The sequence below is a fragment of the Hypomesus transpacificus genome, chromosome 1 (genome assembly GCF_021917145.1).
Source record: "Hypomesus transpacificus isolate Combined female chromosome 1, fHypTra1, whole genome shotgun sequence".
Classification (NCBI taxonomy): domain Eukaryota; kingdom Metazoa; phylum Chordata; class Actinopteri; order Osmeriformes; family Osmeridae; genus Hypomesus; species Hypomesus transpacificus.
Genome location: NC_061060.1, coordinates 7590112 through 7612262, shown reverse-complemented (window position 1 = coordinate 7612262; position 22151 = coordinate 7590112). Strand labels below are relative to the sequence as shown.

At 50.5% G+C, this 22151-nt stretch overlaps 2 protein-coding genes across 3 annotated transcripts; one reads left to right on the top strand and one right to left on the bottom strand.

Annotated features, from left to right (window-relative positions):
• Positions 1–874: 874 nt before the first annotated feature.
• Positions 875–6633, top strand: rmnd5b (required for meiotic nuclear division 5 homolog B). Of its 2 annotated transcripts, none has more exons than XM_047022336.1 (10): positions 875–945; positions 2338–2518; positions 2858–3000; positions 3114–3251; positions 3408–3508; positions 3676–3842; positions 4054–4219; positions 4409–4511; positions 4721–4875; positions 5022–6633. In XM_047022336.1, the coding sequence occupies exons 2-10, from the start codon at positions 2380–2382 to the stop codon at positions 5083–5085; spliced, it is 1176 nt and encodes a 391-aa protein (XP_046878292.1). In that variant the 5' UTR covers positions 875–945; positions 2338–2379; the 3' UTR covers positions 5086–6633. The 2 variants fall into 2 exon arrangements, with proteins under 2 accessions (XP_046878292.1, XP_046878284.1); XM_047022328.1 differs by lacking the exon at positions 875–945 and adding an exon at positions 969–1540.
• A 1124-nt stretch (positions 6634–7757) lies between these two features.
• Positions 7758–21249, bottom strand: n4bp3 (NEDD4 binding protein 3). Its single transcript, XM_047018882.1, has 11 exons — positions 21104–21249; positions 13289–13572; positions 12819–12999; positions 11682–11891; positions 11316–11449; positions 10885–11083; positions 10589–10681; positions 10176–10430; positions 9584–9776; positions 9145–9344; positions 7758–9069 (listed from the first exon to the last, which is right to left on the bottom strand). The coding sequence occupies exons 2-11, from the start codon at positions 13537–13539 to the stop codon at positions 8791–8793; spliced, it is 1995 nt and encodes a 664-aa protein (XP_046874838.1). The 5' UTR covers positions 13540–13572; positions 21104–21249; the 3' UTR covers positions 7758–8790.
• Positions 21250–22151: the final 902 nt, after the last annotated feature.

Genomic DNA, 22151 nt, shown 5'->3' with positions numbered 1-22151 from the left:
CTGCACCAGCCAGCCATGCAGATCCACTAGGCTGGGCACCAGTTTGTTCCTGTGCTGATCAGGACGCCCTGGGATCACTGATGAATCACAGATGAAAATAGCCCTTTCAGCTTTTGTTTTGCTTGTTGTGTTGTCATTAAAGTGTCATATTGACTTTGTTGTTCAGAGACCAGTGTAACCTAGATAATTGAATGTTATTTCCTGTTGTTAATTCACTGGGACTTGTTTATGTGCAGTGGTCCTATCTTTGGGACGAGATCCTCAAGTGAAGTCCAGTCCGGTCTTATGATAGGACAGCTTATTTAGGAGCTAGCCATATTTATGACAAATGGGAAAATAAACATGCAAGATCACATTTCGTTTCTGTCTTTTTTGAACTGCCCTAGTTTATTAACTTGTCCTTTATAGGATGTCAGTGTGAATCTGTGGCCTAACAACAATTGAATTGAACAATTGAACAGTTAAATAATATTTTTATGAATTGATTATCTTCACAGAAATCTGAAACAAGTCTCTCTGTATCTCATTTTATCTTATCGAAGAAAGACAGTGCATTCTTACAAAGAATATGCATAAAAGCCTGCGTTGCGTTCATTCTAGTATGTTTTCTCAGATATTTAGTCTCACTTATTGTTCACCTTCCAACATGAAAGAGCTAATGTTACATTTGGGAATCCCCTTGTCTAAATTGACGCCTGGTGCTGTTAATGTCACTTACTCCAGCCATCCTGGAATTCAGACACATGCAGCGCCACCTGCCGTTCACTTCTCCCAGCAGCATTTGAAACAAAATAATTAACACTGACAATTCTTTTGAATGAGTAATTATTGCAAAGTTTTTTCATTAGGGTGAAAACTTTTACTGTGAAAAATGTGAGACTCGAGATCTTGAGACAGGAAGCGCATATCGTGAGGGCCACTGGTGGAGAATCGGTGTCACGACAGGCAAGCCAGTGTTTATTTTGATGTTTTGTCTAATAATTAACATTTGATATATTACGTTCATGCATTTCACAACATTTTTTTAAATTTACATTATGCATTTGAATGTTTTTGCTTCCATTCCTGCAATGTAATATTGTGGTTAATTAAATTTGTTGCTAGGTCGGACATGATTATTAGCTATCCCTCGCAGGCTAACGTTAGCTTGTTTTATTAGCCATCCTTAGTAGCTAGCGTAGCTAGTGTTTGTTTACGTTATGCGACAACTTGTTTTGAGGCAGAGGAATTGAATTGCACTTGTGACAAGTCAACGTTTAACCTTCGCTACCTATATACCAGATATATTATTTCAGCCAGCTTTTGCTTGTCCTAATTCATATGGTTTATATATATATGTAGCTAGCTCAGCAAGCTAGTACAGTACAAGCTGGGAAGGTACTAGCTTGCACTGCTGGGTTGTTTTCTTTTGACGCGTTTAGCCCCTACTGACAGTACTGTAACGTAACGTTAGCTTTACGCTAGGCTTGGCAGCTGTAGGTGTGCAGATCGGGCAAGCTGTTGTAGCCATATCATTATGTCAGACGCGAACAGTCTACAAGTGAGTTTGTCTTGATGTAATTCAACTGTTATATTGATCTACCTAGTGTTAAAATTATGCTAATAAGATATCGTTGTAGCTAGCTAGCCATATTGACCGCTACAGTAGCTTACTATCTAGCTCGGTATGATAGAGAAGGCCCCAGCTGGGTATCACTAACTTGTGACGATTTTCTGGTACCCGCTTAATGTATTATTTTTTAAATTTCGGTTTACTAACTACCTTTGTGTATATTGATATTTTTAAAGGATCGTTATTTATTTTACATTGAACGGCGTAGCTATCACATACTACGTGTCATGTATGTAGTGTTAGCTAGTTAAAGCTATGTGTGATTAGCTTGCTAGCACTAACGTTATCGACATCTTTGTTAGCTACAAAGTAACACAGTTAAAAGTTGGTTTCCACTTGTTGATCAACTTTATACCAGCCAGCTAACCAACCCACATTGTCAACTTACATTTAAATCATAGCCTGCAAGCTAACTAGGCTCTTTGAACATCAACCCTTCTATTCAATATCGCCGTTGTCATAGCTTAATAGTTTATCCCTTACTCATGTCGTGTTAATACAAATGGGGCAATGCCAAATGCTCTCACGGTCAGTGTCACTCAAGTGTAATTGGAGCTTAGCTACTTTGTTTATCAGTTGTACATTACATTTCATTTAAAGCAATCAAATATCCCAAATCAACCAGTCATGTCATGAAGAATCTCCACAAATCACTAGAATATGTTCACTGTTCAGTGTGTCCTTTCTCTAAGTCTCTCTGTCCCTCTGCTGTTGCTCTGCCATAGGCGGCGGTTTCTGTGTATGAGAGTGCCAGTCTCGCGGTAGCTATGGAGCAGTGTGCGTGTGTGGAGCGGGAGCTGGAGAAGGTGCTCCATCGCTTTGTCATGTATGGTCACCAGTCTGAGGAGAGGCTGGACGAGCTCCTGCGCACTGTCTGCGAGCTACGGGGACAGCTGGTCACGTTCGGTAAAGCACACACACACACACATCTACGGAGGAATCCATTGCTTGTGTACATTCAAGCAGCGTGTGTTTGTCTGTAGTTTTGCCCCACATTCCATGAATTGACTGTATACAATAAGCAGGAGCTCTAGAATTCTGCTCCACCTAGTAGGTGCACAAGTAAAAATAGCCTGTAAAAACAACAACTAGTAAAAACAGCCTAAACCTCATTAGAACTGTAATATTACTTGGCTCTGGTTGTGTAACCAGTGCTGTTTCAAAAGTGTTGACGCAATGGCATGATTCATCAGCTTTATATAACCATACCCATTTTGGCATGTAACCTGCCTGTTTCTCCTACAGGAGTACAAGATACAGATTTTTCAGTCCTGTCTCAAACCATGGCTCAGTGTTGTAAGAACATTAAAGAAACTGTACAGATGCTGGCCTCACGACACAAGGACATCCATGGCAGCGTGTCTAAAGTGGGCAAAGCCATAGACAGGGTAAGCGTCTAACACACACACACACACACGCACACACAGTGCCCACGGCCCGTCACCAACACGTCTAGAATGTCCAGTCCAGACAGATGAATCACCGTTGTGCCCGTTTGTAGAATTTCGACGCGGAGGTGAGTGCCGTGGTGGCGGAGACGGTGTGGGACTCGTCAGAGAGACAGAAGTACCTGAGCGAGACCATCGTAGAGCACCTCTACAGACAAGGCATGCTCAGCGTGGCAGAGGACCTCTGCCAGGTAAACATCCCACACCACAGACGACACCTCCCGTCCCACGGCACGTCTCACATTAGCGATGCGAAACAGGGGGGGGGGGGGGGGAGTCGCTGCTGCCAAGTGTGTTGAAGCAGCCTGTGGCGGCGCTGTGTGTTTTGTTGTTGTTGCGCCCTGCAGGAGTCTGGCGTGGTCATAGACATGAGCATGAAGCAGCCCTTTCTGGAGCTCAACCGCATCCTGGAGGGACTGAGGATGCAGGACCTCCGGCCAGCACTGGAGTATGTGGAGTAGCCCTCATCTCTCTCTCTCTCCATCTTTCTTTCCGTCTTCCTAATACGCTCTCTTGCACTTGACCTTTCTCGCCGTCTCGCCTTCACTTTCTTTCTTTCCCTCTTTTGTCTTGTGTGTGTGTGTGTGTTGTGTGTGTCTGTGTGTGTCTTGCCAGGTGGGCGGTGACGAACAGGCAGCGTCTGCTCGACCTGAACAGCACCCTGGAGTTCAAGCTGCACCGCCTCTACTTCATCAGCCTGCTCAACGGGGGCATCGGCAACCAGCTGGAGGCCCTGCAGTACGCCCGCCACTTCCAGCCCTTCGCCTCGCAGCACCAGAGAGGTAGAGCGGCGCCAGGCAGCCAGAGTTAGGGTTAGCGGGGGTAGCGTTGTAAGTCAATGTGGGGTACAATGTGGACACAAGCACAGGGGGACTCACCCTAGACCTGGTGCTGAAGAGAAGTTTCCCATTTGCTTTAATGATATAACTTGAACCAAAGGAATAGTTCCCCTTCTTAGTCTCCTCTACATTACTGTGTGTGTGATGCCCCCAGACATCCAGATCCTGATGGGCAGCCTGGTTTACCTGCGTCACGGCATAGAGAACTCCCCCTACCGCACGCTGCTGGAGACCAACCAGTGGGCCGAGATCTGCAACATCTTCACCAGGGACGCCTGCGCTCTGTTGGGCCTCTCTGTAGAGTCCCCCCTCAGTGTCAGGTTAGTCACACACACACACACACACACACACTGAAAATCACACCTCAGTGTAAGCTGAGTCTCACAAACACACACACACGAAAACACACCTACACTGTGTGGATTCCCCCTTCAGTGTGAAGCTAGATTGACACCGTACTGTAGGTGATGTTTGTGGACGATGTAATCCCAGCCTGTGTTCCTCCCCAGCTTTGCGTCGGGCTGCATGGCGCTGCCTGTGCTGATGAACATCAAGCAGGTCATAGAGCAGAGGCAGTGCAGTGGAGTCTGGACACACAAGGATGAGCTGCCTGTAAGCCCCCCTCCCCCCCAATTCTCTTTTTCCTTTTCTGCTTTCCCCCATTCCTGTGTTCTCTCTCTCTCTGTGTGCCCCCTTTCCTCTACTGGTGAGTCTTTCTCTCGTACTTGTGCTCCTACTGCCATCCCTTTCTCTCGCTGGCTGCTGGTCAGGGTTCTGCTAGCTACTCATGCTCGCTGTGTGTGTGGGGGGTGTTTGTCTAGATCGAGATCGACCTGGGGAAGAAGTGCTGGTACCACTCTGTGTTCGCCTGCCCCATCCTCCGGCAGCAGACCTCCGAGAGCAACCCGCCTATGAAGCTCATCTGTGGGCATGTCATCTCCAGAGACGCCCTCAACAAACTCACCAACTCCGGAAAGTAAGTTGTGGAACAGCTCTTTGAATGAAGGTCATGCTGGGCGTCTGTGGTTGGACATTCCCCAGTGCTGGATGAGAAATGGTTCATGCGTAATTGATAGAGCTACGATAAGCACATTTGAACCTCTTCCTCTTGTCTCTCTCCAGGCTCAAATGCCCCTATTGCCCCATGGAACAGAACCCATCAGATGCCAAGCAGATCTTCTTTTGATACCGTTTCCCTTACCGCGCTCCAGAGAATGGCTGAACCTCCTCCCCGTGCCCCTCCCTTCGTCCGTACCCCCCCGGCTCCCTGCCAGTCGTCCCTAGACGCCCCTGGAAGCCATCAGCCGCCCCTTCTGTGTAGAGACCTGTGTGGATGATCCCAGTCTGGGCAGCACAGAGACAAGGGGGTCAGTCCGTATCAAAGACCGCCACAAGGAACACGACTCCGAAAAAGCATCCCTCATTGACACTCATTTTTGCGACTGCCTGCAAACTGCTTACCGCCCCCCGCCCTCCAAGACATGTACTGCTTTACCATTTTCATTAGTTTTATTGAGTTATGGATGACTGCTAGTTTCTTTCCTCTCCTCCCCCATTGGTAGGTTTTTGGACAGAGAATGGGCTGAACGATTATGTATGGGTGACTGGGTTTAATAGCAGCTTGTTTCAGGATAGTATTTAAACTTCTATTATACAGAGACAGTTCAGAGAGACCTTTTTGAGAAAGTATATTCACATATAAATTGTATTGATGGCTTATGTGCTGGTGGAGGTTAATCGTAGTAGCAGTCTATTGTGAATGAAAGACTTGGTTGGGACATGTGATGCGTCCCTCAGATGTAATAAAGGCCTTGACTGATTGAACGTCCCTGTGGGTGAAATTCATCAGTTTGTGTGCTAGGCGAATTCTCCGTTTATTTTGAGGTCAAGGGTGAAAAGACTGATCGTGCTCCACGAAGACCCTCATTATGGAAGCCATGTTTCTTGTTCTATGTATGTATTTAAAAAAAGTATAACAAAAAAGGAAAAATATACTACTGTGAAATGTGCATTGTTTCAATTTTCCATCACTCATGTAAGATAGTAAAACCATACCTATTGTCAAACGCAGCACCGATACGACATGGCTGTGAAGTTGTCTGAGGACTGAGTTGGGTGTTGGGTAGGGTGTCCTCAACCCATGAGCTCTTTATCTCCTGGTTCCCTGCGCTGATTTGGCCGACTGCAAGAGCGAAAAATAGCGAGCTCCAAAGCTAACGCTAGCCCAAAGTGACTGTTCCGCTGGCGCTCTAAAGCTAACGCGAGCCTTATATGACTGTTCCGCTGGCTGTACCAAACCTAGATGTATAGTTCCTGATATCTCGTTGTTGTGGTCCTAGCCATGAAATAGTTATGTCACCTCACGTCTGTGAGGCTTTGTTGTTGAGCGAGCTCAGCACCAGCCTAGCAACCATGATATCACTCTGGTCTCTCAACATTCACTAGCGGACATTTACTTTTTAAATGTTTGTGTCAGTTCACATAAATCAAGTTTGGGTTTACATTTCATTCATGGGTTTGGTTGATTCCTGGATTGCTTACTCAAAAGATTGGAAGATGACATTTGATTTGTATGGCCTTTCCAGCTCCTGGTAATTTTTTCTTGTGGTAGGAGATCTTGGAGGTTTAATTTCCAGCTTTTGTTTTTTTGTTTTGCAAGTTTTATTGTAAATATCTAACCCTGGACATGTTTCAAATACTTGCATCATCGAAATAAAATAAAACTTTATACTCATGGTTTGTATTTGATTTGTGAGGCAAGTTAAAGAACCTCTGTAAAAAGGACCAATGAAAGGAAGTTTCTTTAGAATGAACACGTTTGTCAACACATTTCACATTGCTCACCTGTCATTCACCCATTGTTCACATAGTAGTTATTCCTTGCATGACCACCAGATGGGGCTACCCCCATACAATCATACCACACTGAGCTTTTTGGTTCTCAACACTTATCAGGAACACATCATATCATACAACAATTCTATAAACAAACGCTATGGTGCAACACTTGAGAAGCATGAGACTGATTTCAAAAACAGCTTTGCCCTCCTACGGCATAACAGTAAGTAGAAATCTTGTACCATCACCATCCCACACCAGTAGAACCCTCGCCCTCGTCTCCTCACCTATGAGAGCAGTGGAGTTATATTAAGCTCTGGTTTATGTAATATGACAGAGGGAGCCTAGTGAGTCAGTGCTGCTGCTCAGCCTGCCTCCTGGTGTACCCTCTGAAGTCGACATCAGGACTGGAAAATATTCAAATCAGTAGCTAAACAACCTGCAACAGTATGCGCAGGCACACACAAAGAGACGCGTGCACACGCAATCACAAGCTCCACTTCCGTTGTTAAGTCCCAAAGGGTTTGTCCTGCGCTGAACTGAAACACCCCGACACTCCCTTCTAGATCTTACCCCGGACCGTTTCTGTGGTAACAAGCATGCTTCCTGGACAAACAGAGCCTGCTATGTCTCGACCTTGCGTTGACCTTTGCCCCCTTGCGTCCGAGCTGAGGGAGGAGCCATGCGAGGGCCACTGTTTGTCACAAGCAGGGATAGACCAGGGGCCTAGGCCTTCAACCAGGCTAAATGACTAAGGGGGACACTGGGACACTAAGATGACAAAGGGACACTTCTACAAAAGTCCACAGCACTTTCCCCCAAAATACAGACTGGACTATGGAAAAACATTCTGGACATACTTCCTTGTAGTTCACGCAATAACTAAGTGATTAATCATTAACTGTTCCCTTTAAAAAGGAAGGTCAATTGCTTTGCCACTGCAAACACTAAATATTGGAACTAGAAGAGTGCATTCCTTTGATGGCTTGTAATGTTCATGAATCAATTCAGACCAAAATGTTTTTCACACATAAATGTTTACTGTAGAAATTCAGGACCACATTATAATATACACACATACTGTACATCTCAGTAGTTTGACAACGTCACAGTATAGTATTTGAGTTCCCAAGCATGACCAGTCATAGACAGAAGGAGAACCCTGTTTTCTTAGAACATTCGCATCACAATTTACAAAATCACAGGTGAAAGCTAAAATAAGGACAGATCTGTCAGGTGAGTTTTGGATAGCTTAAGTTCTCATGTACATCATGCAGTAACTGGGAGACAAAAAAACACAGACGTGATACTGGATCTGTATAATATGTTCAGTATTTAACTACTTTGGGATAATCTTACAGTAAATTGAAAGGCAATTTCAATACAACTGTTCAATTCAACAATACAGCTTTGTGCTATAGCAGTCAGCATGGGTCTGTAACAGGTCATCTCTTTCAGATGAAGAGAGTTTACCTAGCACAACGACAAAGGGCATACTGGAAGCATAAAATAACTTCAATGACTGGAATAAGATTAGTCCAAAAATTATCCTGCTGGTATTACAGTTTGCTATCCATAAGTAACAGGCTCTGAGCAGGACTATAATCCAAGAATCAGCTGTGATCTCCGCTCGGAGACAGCCAGCTCTCTCTGGAGCAGAAACACAGCTCTGAGGCAGGATGACACCACATGACACGACTCAATCCCATTCCGTCAGATCCTTCTAGAACACAGTCCAACAGAACAGGCTTCATAACAGTATTTACAGTGTGGTACTTCCAACATGTTGGTTATATTCTGTACACACATAGAATAACATCATAATTATCAAATGTTTGTTACATTTCTTATCATACAAATATTTAAGAGTTGGCTGGTCCGTGTCTGGCTGGGAGCACGTACAGTGAATAATAGGTGGTGCACTATGCTGTCTATTCACAAGGGCATGGGGGGTGAGGGAGCACATGTCTGGATTGGAACGGGGCCTTGCTATCCTTTCAGGTTAAGTAGACAGGGTGAAGGATGAGTTGGTCGCTTGGAATCGATCCAATGGTCAGATCTCAGAGGACTCAATCCTTTCTATCCACGGCAGGCCATTGGGAGGTTTATCCTCTTCCTCTCGTCCTCCTCCTCTTCCTCGTCTGGGTGCTCTGGGCTCCTGCATTTTTCTCTCCAAAGTCCCATTCCTCTCTCCCCCCTCCCACTCCCTCCCAGCCCTCACCTCCTGCAGTTCCCTCTCTAGCGTCCCTCTCCTCTCTCCTCCCTCTCTCTCCCCTCCTCCTCCTCCCCCCCCCTCCCTCTCCCTCCCAGCCCTCACCTCCTGCAGCTCTCTCTCCAGGGTCCCTCTCCTCTCCCCCGCTGCCCCTCCCTCCCCCCCCCTCCCGGGCCTCAGTCCCAGTGTCTGGGCCTCCAGGGCCTGGTGGCGCTGGTGCATCTCCAGGTAGCTGGCCTGCAGCTCCCTCTGGTAGCGGATCACCTTCTCCTTCTCCTCCTGCCAGGTCCTCCTCTCCTCCTCGAAGGCCGTGGCCTGGGCCTCGCTCTGACGCCGCTCCAGCAGGAGCTCGGCACGCAGCCGCTCCTCGGTGGAGCCCCCTGCAGGCCCTCCCACTGGACACACACACACACACACACACACGGGGAGGAGAGACCGGCAGGTCAGAGTCAAGGAAAGACGGAGGTGGAGAGCAATAGAGTAGGTGAGAGTCCAGTAGAAAGAAGTAGAATGCACTCAAATCAGGTCAAGGAGATTTCAGTAGAGTTCAGCACAATAGAGACAAGGAAAGTGCACTGCTCCTAGGTAGCGGAGCGGGGCAAGGTAAGAACAGAAGACGGGGTGAGACAGCTACCTGTGGCGCCGCCCGCGGAGCCCTCCCCTCCCCCCCCGCGTGCCGCCCCCTGCAGGGCCGGCTGCAGCTCGCCGCGCGTCTCTCGCAGCTGCGTCTTCAGCAGGAAGATCTCGCTCAGCTTGGCGGCGACCTCCGCCTGGGAGTCCCTCACCTGCTGCTTCAGGAGAGAGATCTCCCCCGACTTCTGACACACCTGGGGGACGGGGGAGGGAGACACAGAGAGGGAAGGAAGGGGGGAGAGATGGGGGATGTGGGGGGGTGGAAGAAGAAAGAGGAGGTACAAAGAGAAGGAAGAGAGAAGAAAAGGTTTGAAAGTTATAATTAAAGTTTAGAGCCGCGAGACACACAACCCTCTGTTAACGTGCCGAGCATAGCGTTTTCATGTCCTCCCCTCGGCATTTTCCCACACAGCCTCCCTTTATCCCTCCCTCAACCCTCCCCCCAACCTCTAGCACCAACGCACTTCTCCCAGTCTTCTCCTTCCCCCTTGACCAGACCACCCTCTCCCTCATGTCTCTCACCCCACTCCTCCTCTCCCAGTCTCCCTCCTGCACCAGTCTCTCCCAGTGCCCCCTCCTCCTCCTGCCCTCACCTCCCACTGGGTCTCCTCCAGGGTAGGGCTGGTCCCCTGGCCCCTGGCGGGGGCCCCCTCGCGGCTGCTCTCTCTGCAAAGGCCCTCCAGCTCCTCCAGCAGCCGGCTCTTCTCCTGCTGGGCCTTGTACAGCTGCAGCTGCAGGCTGCGCTGCGACCGCTGGGCATGCTGGGTAACCTGGCGCAGCTTGGCGGCATACAGCAGCTGCAGCTCCTCCACCTCCTTCTCCCACAGACGCTGTTTCCCCTCAAACACCTTTAAGAAGGACGGGGGGACGGAGGGCCACTCAGACAGGAGCACTGTCTGAGTGGCCCTCCAAAAAAGAGAGAGGAATACCAGAGAGTGAGAGAGAGAGAGGGAGAGAGAGGGAGAAAGAGAGAGAGAGACAGGGAGAGAGAGAGATAGTGTCTGACCTGTGCTATGGCACCCTCGCTCTCGTCCAGGTTCCTCCTCACCTGCTTCAGCTCATGCTCCTTCTCCACCAGACGCTCCTCCAGGTCACGCACCTGGGGACACACCACAACGTCATCGACCAACCAGGGGCTCAGACTGAGGTGGCACACTGGGTTTCTCAATCGCCTTCCATCCTGATGTCCATTTCTCCATCCATCTATCCTTACATCCATCCTCACAGCCACTCCCCCATCCATATACCCATCCACCCTTATATCCATCCCTCCATTCGTCCCTTCACCCCTCCATCCCTCACCACCTCCTCCACCGACTGCGAGAGCGTCATCTCGTAAGGGGGCGGGGCCTCCCCCCCGTACGGCGCCAGGCGGCTGAGCGTGGCCATGCTGCGACACGACATGGCCGTCTCCCCCGCGCCCGCTGCCCCCCCCGCCGCCTTGGACCCCAGCGAGCCGCGGTCCAGCGAGCCGATGGTGTTGATGTGGCCCATGGAGGCGCTGAGGGGGACGATCAACACCACAAAAGTCCAACAGATCAATAACAACAACATTCAGTATCACCAGCAGTCAATGTCAACAACCACCGACATAATCAATCCTGTCATCCATATCATTCAGCGGAAAACACCCCACGGGTGGAGTGGACACTCCAAGTGATCCAGTGTGAATCCAGTTGAATTGAAATCACATACCCCCAAAACACGGCGATCATTGGGTTGAAGTGCCTCACCTGATGTGGGACAGGTGGGGGCGGTAGGGGGGCCGGTAGGGGGGCCGGTAAGGCGGGAGGCTGTTGATGGAGTTGTGACCCGAGTCCGACAGGTTCTCATCCTCCTGACTCAGTCCACGCACCGACGCCAGCACCTGGACACAACCACCACCACCCCCATCACAATCATTCATCAATCAGCCACTTTACCACTCACAAACTCTCCGTCATCATCTCCTAATCATGGTCACGCGTGAATCCTAGTTCATTCCATCCTCGCATATATATATATATCCTACTCAAGAGTGCTGTTTAAGGAGCTATACAGCCAGGTACACGTTAGGACAAGACAGAGGTGTCTGAGTAGGCAGGCATGCGTGAGGACACCTTGTGTCCAGCGGAGGCGGCTCCTCCGTGGCGGGAGGGGGAGGAGGAGGAGGAGGTGGACGCGGCCCCGGGGGCGTGGCCGTAGGCCCGGTGGAGGCCGTTGGACAGGCCGAGGTCGGGCTCGTCCGCGTGCGAGGACGGGTACAGGTTCTGCATGGAGCTGAAGTTCTTGGGGGTGACGGGCTGGAACGCGGACGGCCGCAGGCGAGGCTTGGGGGGGGCGGGGGGTCGGGGCGGGACACAGACACACATGGGTCAGTATTTGACTTGATGTGGAATATGTATGGAGGTGGACAGAGAGAGAGAGAGAGAGAGAGAGAGAGAGAGAGAGAGAGAGAGAGAGAGAGAGAGAGAGAGAGAGAGAGAGAGAGAGAGAGAGAGAGAGGGGAAAGGGGTAAAAGACAAGAGCAGGAGGGAAAAAAAGGAGCTGGTTGGTTACAGAGAAGGAGATGTTAAGAGAGGGAGAGAGAACAGGGAAGTGAGGTAAAGACAGTGGGTGGCAGAGATGAAGAGAACCACATCTGACTCATTGCTAACACCATCCAGGCCAAGCTACATAAATCAGCGTTGGTCAGATTCATTCGCTTTAATCAATACGGGTTCCTCCTCTTCCCCTCTCTGTGTTCGTGGGCCTGATACATTCGGGGCGAGACGGGGCGAGATTTGATGACGGCTATAAATTCACCCCACGCCACGGAGGCCGTTACTCGATCTATGCAATCTGGAGAGAGCGAAGGGAGATGGAGCTTTACGCCTGAGCGACAGACTGTGGAGGCATCGCCATCGCATTGATATGTCGCATGTTACCACCCCTCCCCCCTCGCTAAAAGACCCCTATTTAATACAGACGCTTTTAAGAGAAGGTCCTGGGCTATGCCTCGTCCCTGGCCTGCTCCTGAACACTACTGGGAGAACACCCAACTGGCGCTGCGGTGGACACAACAACATCCCTCATGGCCGCCTGTCTTAGAGCAACTGGCCAGGCACAGTCTGACACTTACGATGTCATTATTCGAAGGAGAAAGTCCCTTTGCATCCCAAGCTCGGTCCAAAGCGAAGGACTTTACCAATCCACCCGCATGAAATCCCAGATCCTTTGTTTTCGGTTGGTTAAATTCTTAACGGTTCTGTCCTCACCTTCTCGTACTTGCCCCCCCTGGGCAGGGAGTTCCCCCCCAGCTCCAGCTCTGGGCTGTCCTTGCGGTACACCTGGGTGTAGATGTTGCCCTCCTCGGGGCCTCGCTCTCTCGCCACGGACGACATGACCGACAGGATGTCCTTCCTACAGGCCCCGCCGGACCCCGCTTTGGGATCCTTCCTGGTAACAGCAATAATGACACTGCAGTGAACTGGTTCAAGATTATTCAAGAGAATGTTCCAGAAACAGTCAAGACCTGTTTGCCCAGTTCTATCTGTTGCTATGCGTACAAAGGAAGTTTTGAGATCAACTACAAAGTATGTTTTGAACTTTAGAACTGAATGATGCTATATCTGTCCCATTTGATAAGAAATGGAGATGACTGTAATCAGTCAATCACCAGAGCCAGGACAGAGTAGAACTCTGTAGCCAGCCAATCACCAGAGGGCGAGGCCCAATCAGAAGTCACCTGGTGATGTTGAGGTAGTTGAGCAGCTCTCTCTGGGTGAAGCCCTTCTTCAGGAGCCCGTTGGCCTGCCTGGGCCCCACCTGGGGCACCGCCCTGCTGCCCGCTCTGGCCGGCGGGCCGTCCGGCCGCTCCACCAGGCTGCCTACACTTCCCATGCTGCACCGGGAGGAGATAGGCGGGTTTGGGAAGGGGTCGTGGAAGCTCTTGCTAGGATTGCGGGACAGAGGAAGGGTCTGGACCGAGGTTGCCATTAGTTACAGCGCAGGGTGATGCCCTGAGAAACTCTGGGAGAGGAAGAACAGGAAACAAAGTGGAGGTGTGAGAGACTGAGGAGTACATTCACATGTATTCATTTAGCAGACACTTTGATCCAAAGCGACTTCAAAGAGTAGTACAGTAGTACAGAGAGTGGTCCAGTCTGAAGCCTGTCAAACTGGGTGACACCGAATGAACCCTCGAAAAGATCCTGATTCAACTGCCAACATTACCTTTTCTTATCACTTAGTCAATAAACGTCAGTGCTCGCAATCAAGCTGTTGATTTGACTATCTCCTCGCCAGTCGGCCACAGTCAAATAAACATCTCCTCTTCCACAGGAAACGTCACTTAAACTAGACACACAAACACACCACCGCATCTCTTAGCATGATAACAGTACATAGACCAGGACCCACAAGTGTCCTTTATCTCTTCCAGAGGCTGTTAAACCTCTCCTTTGCCTTGCTTGTTTTTCTGCGTTCCAGGCAGGCCTCCCCCTCCTCCTCTCTCTCCTGATCCGGTGAGCGTGAGCGGACATGTGCTGCCCTGTCATCAGCTGTGGTGCAGACAGCTGTCTCACAGCCCAGCGCTGTGAACACGCACACACACACACACACACACACAGAGCCCAGCGCTGTGAACACGCACACACACACACACACACACACACACACACACACACACACAGAGCCCAGCGCTGTGAACACGCACGCACACACACACACACACACAGAGCCCAGCACTGTGAACACACACACACACAGCCCAGTGCTGTGAAACTGGAAACACACACAGACACACCACTGAGCAGAAAACACACTCGCTCATCGTGTCAGAGCTCTCATGCAGAGCACAGCAGGACAGCCACAGGGAGCTCGGGCTGTGTTCACAGCGGATGGGACTCGCCCAGGGAGCTCGGGCTGTGTTCACAGCGGATGGGACTCGCCCAGGGAGAGAGGGCTTGGTTTCCTACTCTATAAAGGTGGCAGTTGGGACAGAGGGTAGGGTGAAGGTGCAGGTCAACCGTAACACTCCAGTAACCGTGTTCACTCACTACCACACAAAGCAGCTGGGGCCTCGGCGGGCGTTCAAAATCCCAAACAACGCATGTTCCCTGCTGTAATACCCTCATTACCCATGAACCTAATGTCTTCCATCTCTCAGGCATGGAAAACACGCTACAAACGAGCTTAGCGGAGAGAGAGAGAGAGAGAGAGAGTGTTGGGTTTAGCCGGGACAGGCTATCAGCAGCCTATGCAGCCAGCCGAAGTCCCTTACATAACTGGGATCCCATCCAGGCTCCTACCCTGGATGAGCCCTGGAGGCAGGGAGCGCTCTGACGACGCGCTCTCCAGAGGCCACCGACACGCGGGTCTGACAGTCACTGGGGCTCCAGAGGGAGGCTAACGTGGGCTCCGACTCCCCAATGCATGGAGCTGACTGGGCCTGACGCTGCTGTGTGTGGCCTCACCTCATACACCAACCTGCATGCACACGGATCCACTGGCAAACTGATGTATGGTCGGGCTGTTCACAGGGGCTCGTCTAAAGCCTCTGATGTACAAACAGGAGACTCCTAATTTGATGTGATAAAAAGTACAGTCCCATTTACAGAGAGCTTGTTCACCCGTGTTTCTTTCTGAGCCTACATGAGCTCTCCGACCAACTGTCTTTGTATAGACTACGAAAGACAAAGCAAACCGTTGCTATGCTATCCTCTCTCCAATCCCCCTCTCTTCTCCCCCACCCCCTCTTCCTTTTAGACGACCTTGTTAAAGATCTCTATTGATTTCACCCACTTGACCCCTCTGTTCCAGAGCACACACACACGCACACATTATGCGGTGACCTACAAAAACAACACGACTTACTCCGAACACCACAAATCAAGTGAGTCCAGCTAACAGACAGAAACCCAAACCCATCAACAGAATCCTTTTAAACAAACACGCATGAATCCTGTTTACACTTGACCTTTGCGGTGGTGAAGTGTAAAACACTGCTTTCCTTTATGAAATAAACGATGGGTGCCCTGACGCCCTCCACTCTGAATCACTGGCAGACCTCCCTGTATAGACCAGAGCACACGCGCACACACACACACGCACGCACACACTTTGTGTACAGTAGCAGGGACAGAGGCAGTATTTCAGATGAATTACTAATCCAGGCCTGGTCATTATCTCAGGCTTAAAATAGAGGCAAACAGAGCATGCCGACCCCTCTCTCTCTCCCTCCTAGCTAGCTGAGATGGAGGGGGGCTTGTCAGTGGGTGTGGGGGCACAAGGTTAGGGAGGGGGGGCTTGTAGTCTGGGTAGTGTTGGTGTGTGTGTGTCTGTGTGTGTGTGTGGGGCTGCATGACCCCCTCCGACAGCTCCTCCAGCATTCCAACAGTTTATCAAGTGATCTGCACTGCTGGCCTGGACGGGTAGAGCAATTATGCAAACAGAGAGGAGAGGATGAAGAGAGAGAGAGGAACAGGAGAAAAAGAGAGAGTGGAGAGGACGGATAAAGAGGAAGAGTGGAGAGGACGGAGAGATAGGATGGAGTGAGAGAGGATGGAGAGAGAGAGGATGGAGAGAGAGGATGGAGAGAGAGAGAGGATGGAGAGAGAGAGGATGGAGAGAGATAGGATGGAGAGAGAGGATGGAGAGAGAGAGAGAGAGAGAGAGGATGGAGAGAGAGAGGATGGAGAAAGGTCCTGTCGAGCTAACTAGAACTGTAGCCTCCTCCAGTCAGGGCTTCCAGCCAGGCCCAGATCACTGCACACAAGGCTGCTCATGGTTATATTCATGAGAGGAGCTAGCCCCCCACACAGCCGCTCACCCCCAGCCCTGGGCTGCTCCAACTCTGTCCTCAGGGTGGGTACAGATCAATGGAGCTAGCAGCAAGAATGACTACTGGATCAGACCCCAACCTTACAATATCAATACCAACAGAAGCCTTGATGCCCCTGGCTTGCTCATTGTGGGTGTGTACGTGTTTCACGGATGCAATAGGCAACCTTCAAGGAGAGGGTGAGGATGGAGAGAGAGTAGGGGGAGGGAGTAAAGATCCTTTTAGACTGCAGTCACAAATCTTGCAGGACTGAAACAATCTTGCGTCCAGTTGTTTTCCATAATTGCCTTCTAGTTTATGGGTCCAGGCACGCCAGGAGCCACAAAGAGATTTACAACCCAGCCAGGGCCTCTACACAGGGGCCCTGACACACTGCACAGCCTCCTAAATCACACACACACTCAGACACACACACACCACACACATACATACAAACAAACGCACACCCCCACACACAGAGGTCAAAGCAGTTCCCTTCTACCAGTCTAAGAGAACTTAATTGAACACTGCGCTCCAGTTTATGCGTGTGGTAAAACTTGGACGTTTGATTTCTCCAAGGAGGCCCCCTGAAAATGTGGGACATCAAAGTCAACAGGAAGTTCTCCCATGTGTCTGGGAAAACCCCATCTTTCTACCACACCAGCGTTGTATGAAACAGTTGAGTGTACTCTGAAAGAGTAGAGCGCTTTGTTTTTGCCCTTTCTTATTCAGATATTTAAATCAGGTCTTCAGTTGTGGAGACAAGGCCTTCCCTGAAGCGGGTTCTTGTGAATCTCTCTGGAGACTTCAGATTGCTAACAGGAGCCAGAGACATGGGAGGACTGACACAGTGGAGACACATTCCAGACATTCTGGGAAAAACACAAGCTCAGACTCATCCCTCTTCGAACACAATATTAAGGGTGACAGCAAGTAAGGCATGCACACTGTCACACGAACACAGACAAACACAGGGACACAAGCGCAATCAACCGTACCGAATAACGAGTGAACACCTGCTTTTGGAGACTCCCTTCCTCCTCCCTTCCTCTTTCACTTAATAAAAGTCTGTTTACATTGTTGTGCAGATAATTACTGGCTTGCACCGAAATCCATACAGACGCATGATGTATCTATACAGGATAAGTGTAATATATAATTTATAAATTACGCAATTATTTTTCATCTGAGATGAACAGAGCAGGAGCACCATGGGAAACATAGTTGTGGGCCTCCAGAGGCCTGACTCAGCATGACCGGAGGGAAACTCCTCATCCCAGCTGCCACTGCAAAACTGGGGCAAACACACAGCTGGAACAGGATTCATCCACAAGCTCACTCGTTCTACAGTACACACTTAAAACCACCACCAAACAAGGCATTACACAGGCAGTACAGCAAAGCCAATTGCCCATGTTCTAAAGAGAATTCTATTATCTGACTTATTAACTTAAATAACTGACTCAACATTTTAGACAATACACACACACACACACACACACACACACAATAAAACCGTCTCTTTTGCTCCAATGGCAAGGGATGCTGCCAGCAGCAGCAGTAGTGTGTCCAGGCCTGCCCTCCAGCTTACCTGACCTGTGTCCAGGCCTGCCCTCCACCATACCTGACCTGTGTCCAGGCCTGCCCTCCACCTTACCTGACCTGTGTCCAGGCCTGCCCTCCACCATACCTGACTGGTGTCCAGGCCTGCCCTCCACCTTACCTGACCTGTGTCCAGGCCTGCCCTCCACCATACCTGACCTGTGTCCAGGCCTGCCCTCCACCTTACCTGACTGGTGTCCAGGCCTGCCCTCCAGCTTACCTGACCTGTGTCCAGGCCTGCCCTCCACCATACCTGACCTGTGTCCAGGCCTGCCCTCCACCATACCTGACTGGTGTCCAGGCCTGCCCTCCACCTTACCTGACCTGTGTCCAGGCCTGCCCTCCACCATACCTGACCTGTGTCCAGGCCTGCCCTCCACCATACCTGACCTGTGTCCAGGCCTGCCCTCCACCATACCTGACTGGTGTCCAGGCCTGCCCTCCACCATACCAGACTGGTGTCCAGGCCTGCCCTCCACCATACCTGACTGGTGTCCAGGCCTGCCCTCCAGCTTACCTGACCTGTGTCCAGGCCTGCCCTCCACCTTACCTGACTGGTGTCCAGGCCTGCCCTCCACCATACCTGACTGGTGTCCAGGCCTGCCCTCCACCATACCTGACTGGTGTCCAGGCCTGCCCTCCACCATACCAGACTGGTGTCCAGGCCTGCAGGCCTGTTTCCTCTCTCTCCCTGTCCCCAGTCTCCACTGGGCTAACCAGGGTTGACATGGGGTGAATGAACACACCATCATAGAGGAATTACCTATTGATTAGCATCGGTCAGCCGTGTGGCAGGGTAGTACGAGGCTATTTTAGTGAGGCAGAACAGCAGGGTGGTGTGGTGATGATGAGAATAGCCTACTGGCCCTGGAGCAACATTCCGTGGTGGTCAGGTCACACGCAGGGCAGTAAGGTAAGGTTACAGCAGGGACACGCGGGTAGATACTGGTGCTGAAGCGCTGGGCCAGGCGTCCTCTTTGTCTCTTTGTCTGGGATTACTGTGCTATCTGTTTTATTTGACTGCCACAGAGTGACAGTGAATGGACGTGTTAACGTGTGCGAGGACGCTGGTGTAGTGTGAAATTCCCCTGTGTGTATTTAGCTCTGATTAGGTAATGCCATAAGGGTCCCTGGTTGGCCCTGCGGAGCTGGTGTTGTTTTAACAAGTGTCTCATATGTTTATCAATCACTAACACACACACACGCATAGGGGCACACACACGCACACGCACACACACACAGGGGAGCACGGAAATATGCAGCTTCAAACTAAATGGAGAGAATGTTTACAGAGTTTCATATCACATCTCTATCACTGGACGAATATTAGACCGATAAGTTCCCTGATAAAGACCCAGCACCTAAACATGGTCATGGCATACTTTGGCAGGGGCCTGTGGGAGTGCAAACACAGCCACATACCAGCGATCTAATCCTGCCTCCAGCTCCCGTCTGTTTGCTCTTGGTTCACCTTGAACCGGGTCCACCAGCACAGCTCGGCACCGACGGGAACAGAACATCGAAGGGAGGGAACAAAAGTCACATTCCTTACATTGCTTCCTGGGTAATTATTAACGCGCCCTTTTGAGATGTGTCGGAGGGCCGTTGCTCCGTCGGGTAGGAGGGGGCCCCTGGAGCAGACGGCTCTCCAGACCCTTACATGGAGGTCTGAGATGTCTGGAAGGTTTCCAGGCGTGGCTCCACCTTCTCCTGAATCCCTACATTTCCCCTTTAGGCCTGCCGTCAAGGCAGCCAGGAAGTCAGAGCTAGCTGAGACGCTGACCATGAGCCTAACCTACGTGGACTCCTGCGAGAGCTTCTCCCCTGCACACAGCAGAGGCCCAGAAGGTTCCCTATGAAGAGAACAATCAGACTGTCGAAACAAAAGCAGGGCCATTACGGTCTGCGATGACAGTCTTAATAACAGACAGGCGTCCTGGGCTCCCGTGGGAACAGGACTGGGATGGGTCGAATCCCAGCCGTAATGACTGCTAATACCCCCAACACGGGCAGGAGCCAGACTGCAGGGTCAGCGCTGGGCCCAGGCCAGGCCAGCTGGTGAAGGACAGGAGGGAGTGAACCTGCTCATTACCTTCATCACAGAGACGCTGCGGGGCAGGAACAGAGCTGCTCTGTGGCAGACTAGCTCCATTGTTTGCGGGAGAGGTTCAGGCAGGAGTCAGCGTTCTGGGATTACAGCGATAGAGCGGGATTGGGAGAGGATCCCACCTTCCAACACACACGCACACGCAGACGTCCTGATCTAAGAGCACAAGCAAGCCCAGTCCACCCTGTCACCGCGAGGCAGACTGAAGAGAGCAGGATGCTACTGAAAATGCTAATCCCTCATCGGTGCTGACCACACCTCTCCACATTGTTTGTGACTCAGCAGTTCCTCGTCTATTTTTGGCATAAACAGAAACTCTTTTTGAATGTGGGTGTCCACAAATGTGTCCCGTAACCATGGGAACAGCTGTAAACAAGAGTGGGATGACAGCAGGCCGTCCGATACTGTCCCGTCCGCTGTGGAGGCCTATGGGCACGACGGCAACAGAAAGTCACGAGCGTGACATTTCCCTGGTATCTCTCGCTGAATCAGGGGAATATTGTGAGGGTAAATTCACAGACAACTTCCTCCCGGTGACGTCATCAGCTCGGGATAAAAGATTACGCTGAAAGTTGAGTGCATTCATTTAAATTGCAAATGAGATTCCCTAGCTAGTCATTGAGGTCCCCATCCCCCCAAACTGCCCCAGTATTAGAGTCAGACTACAAGTAAATCACAACCATGTTTTTTTAATGTAATGCTTTACAGTCTATTAAATAGGGCAAATACTAACCAACAAGTAGGCTATGTCTGGAGGATAGATGTCTCAGCCAGAGCTCTGAGATGGAGTGGATCAGCTCTACTCTGTGCATTGCACATATTAGCCTACATACAGCCAGACCAAGCTATAGGAAGACAAAAGAAACCCTACTTTTAATGAGTTGCATCAGGAGCATAGTTCATCCTTCAAAGCTACATTAAACTGCTACCATTGAAAAATAAATCAACATCATAAGTGTCTTGATTATCGCTCCTTTTTCGATTTACACTATTACTAATGGTTCCTATTCCTAATTCACACAATCACTCACCACAATACACCGCCTCTCTCTATTCATCAGTTCTCCTGGTAAACGCTCCCTCGCTCTCCTTCTCTTTCAATCTCGACCTCTCTCTCTCGTTTTTCTGCCTCTCTCTCTTTCTCTATCCAGCATCCATCCCTGACCTGACTTCCTGGTTCGCTGGGCTGCTCTAGCCAAAGTGGGAGGAGCCAGGCTCTGCCTAACTCGGTGACTTGCTGGTCCATCTTACCTGTCACCCTCCTCCTCCTCTCTTTTCCCTCCCTCCTCATATCTCCTCCATCTTGTTGCTTGTTTATCCGCACACACACAGACGGTCCTGAGGGGCCGGTATGGTCCGACTCGTTCGCCCGGTTCCAAGACAATGAACCAGGATGTGACCGAGCCGTCCCGACGATCCCCTCCAGATCTGAGCCATTCATATAAGGCCTGGTCTCACCCACATATATCAACAGGCTGATACGTCCTGTTTGTTCTGGGATAATCACACAATACCTGAGGATCAGACCTGGGTTAGGAGGCAGACAGACGGAGAATAAGACAGGAAAAGCTGTGGGGGGGAGAGTGTGTGTGTGTGAGAGAGAGAGAGAGAGAGAGAGAGATGGAGAGAGAGAGAGAGTGAGAGAGAGAGAGAGAGAGAGAGAAGCAAAAGAGACGGAGTCAGAGAGACGAACAGAGACGGCCCAGATAAGGAGGGTGAGAAAGTGATGGAACTGAAAGATGTGTGTGTGCATGCGTGTGTGTGACACTGTGAGTGTACCGTCTGGACAATGGTGTGAGTATGGAGTGGGTAGCAGGATGGACTGGTTCTGCTGTGGATCAGATATCACAAGTCTGGCCGGAGAGACTCTGCCTTCTGAGGAAGAGGAAGAAGAGACCATTGTTCTCTCCTCCCAGCCAAGGAGAGAGTGAATGTGACTCCTTCAATCCTCCTTTCCTCCTCCTCTCTTCCCATGTGATCTGGGGGAGCCCGGTGCCAGGCTGAGGGACTGAAGGAGGAGGGAGGCGGGATGGGAGGAGGTCGCCCCTCCTGAAATGCCTCGGTGCACACCGAGATAGA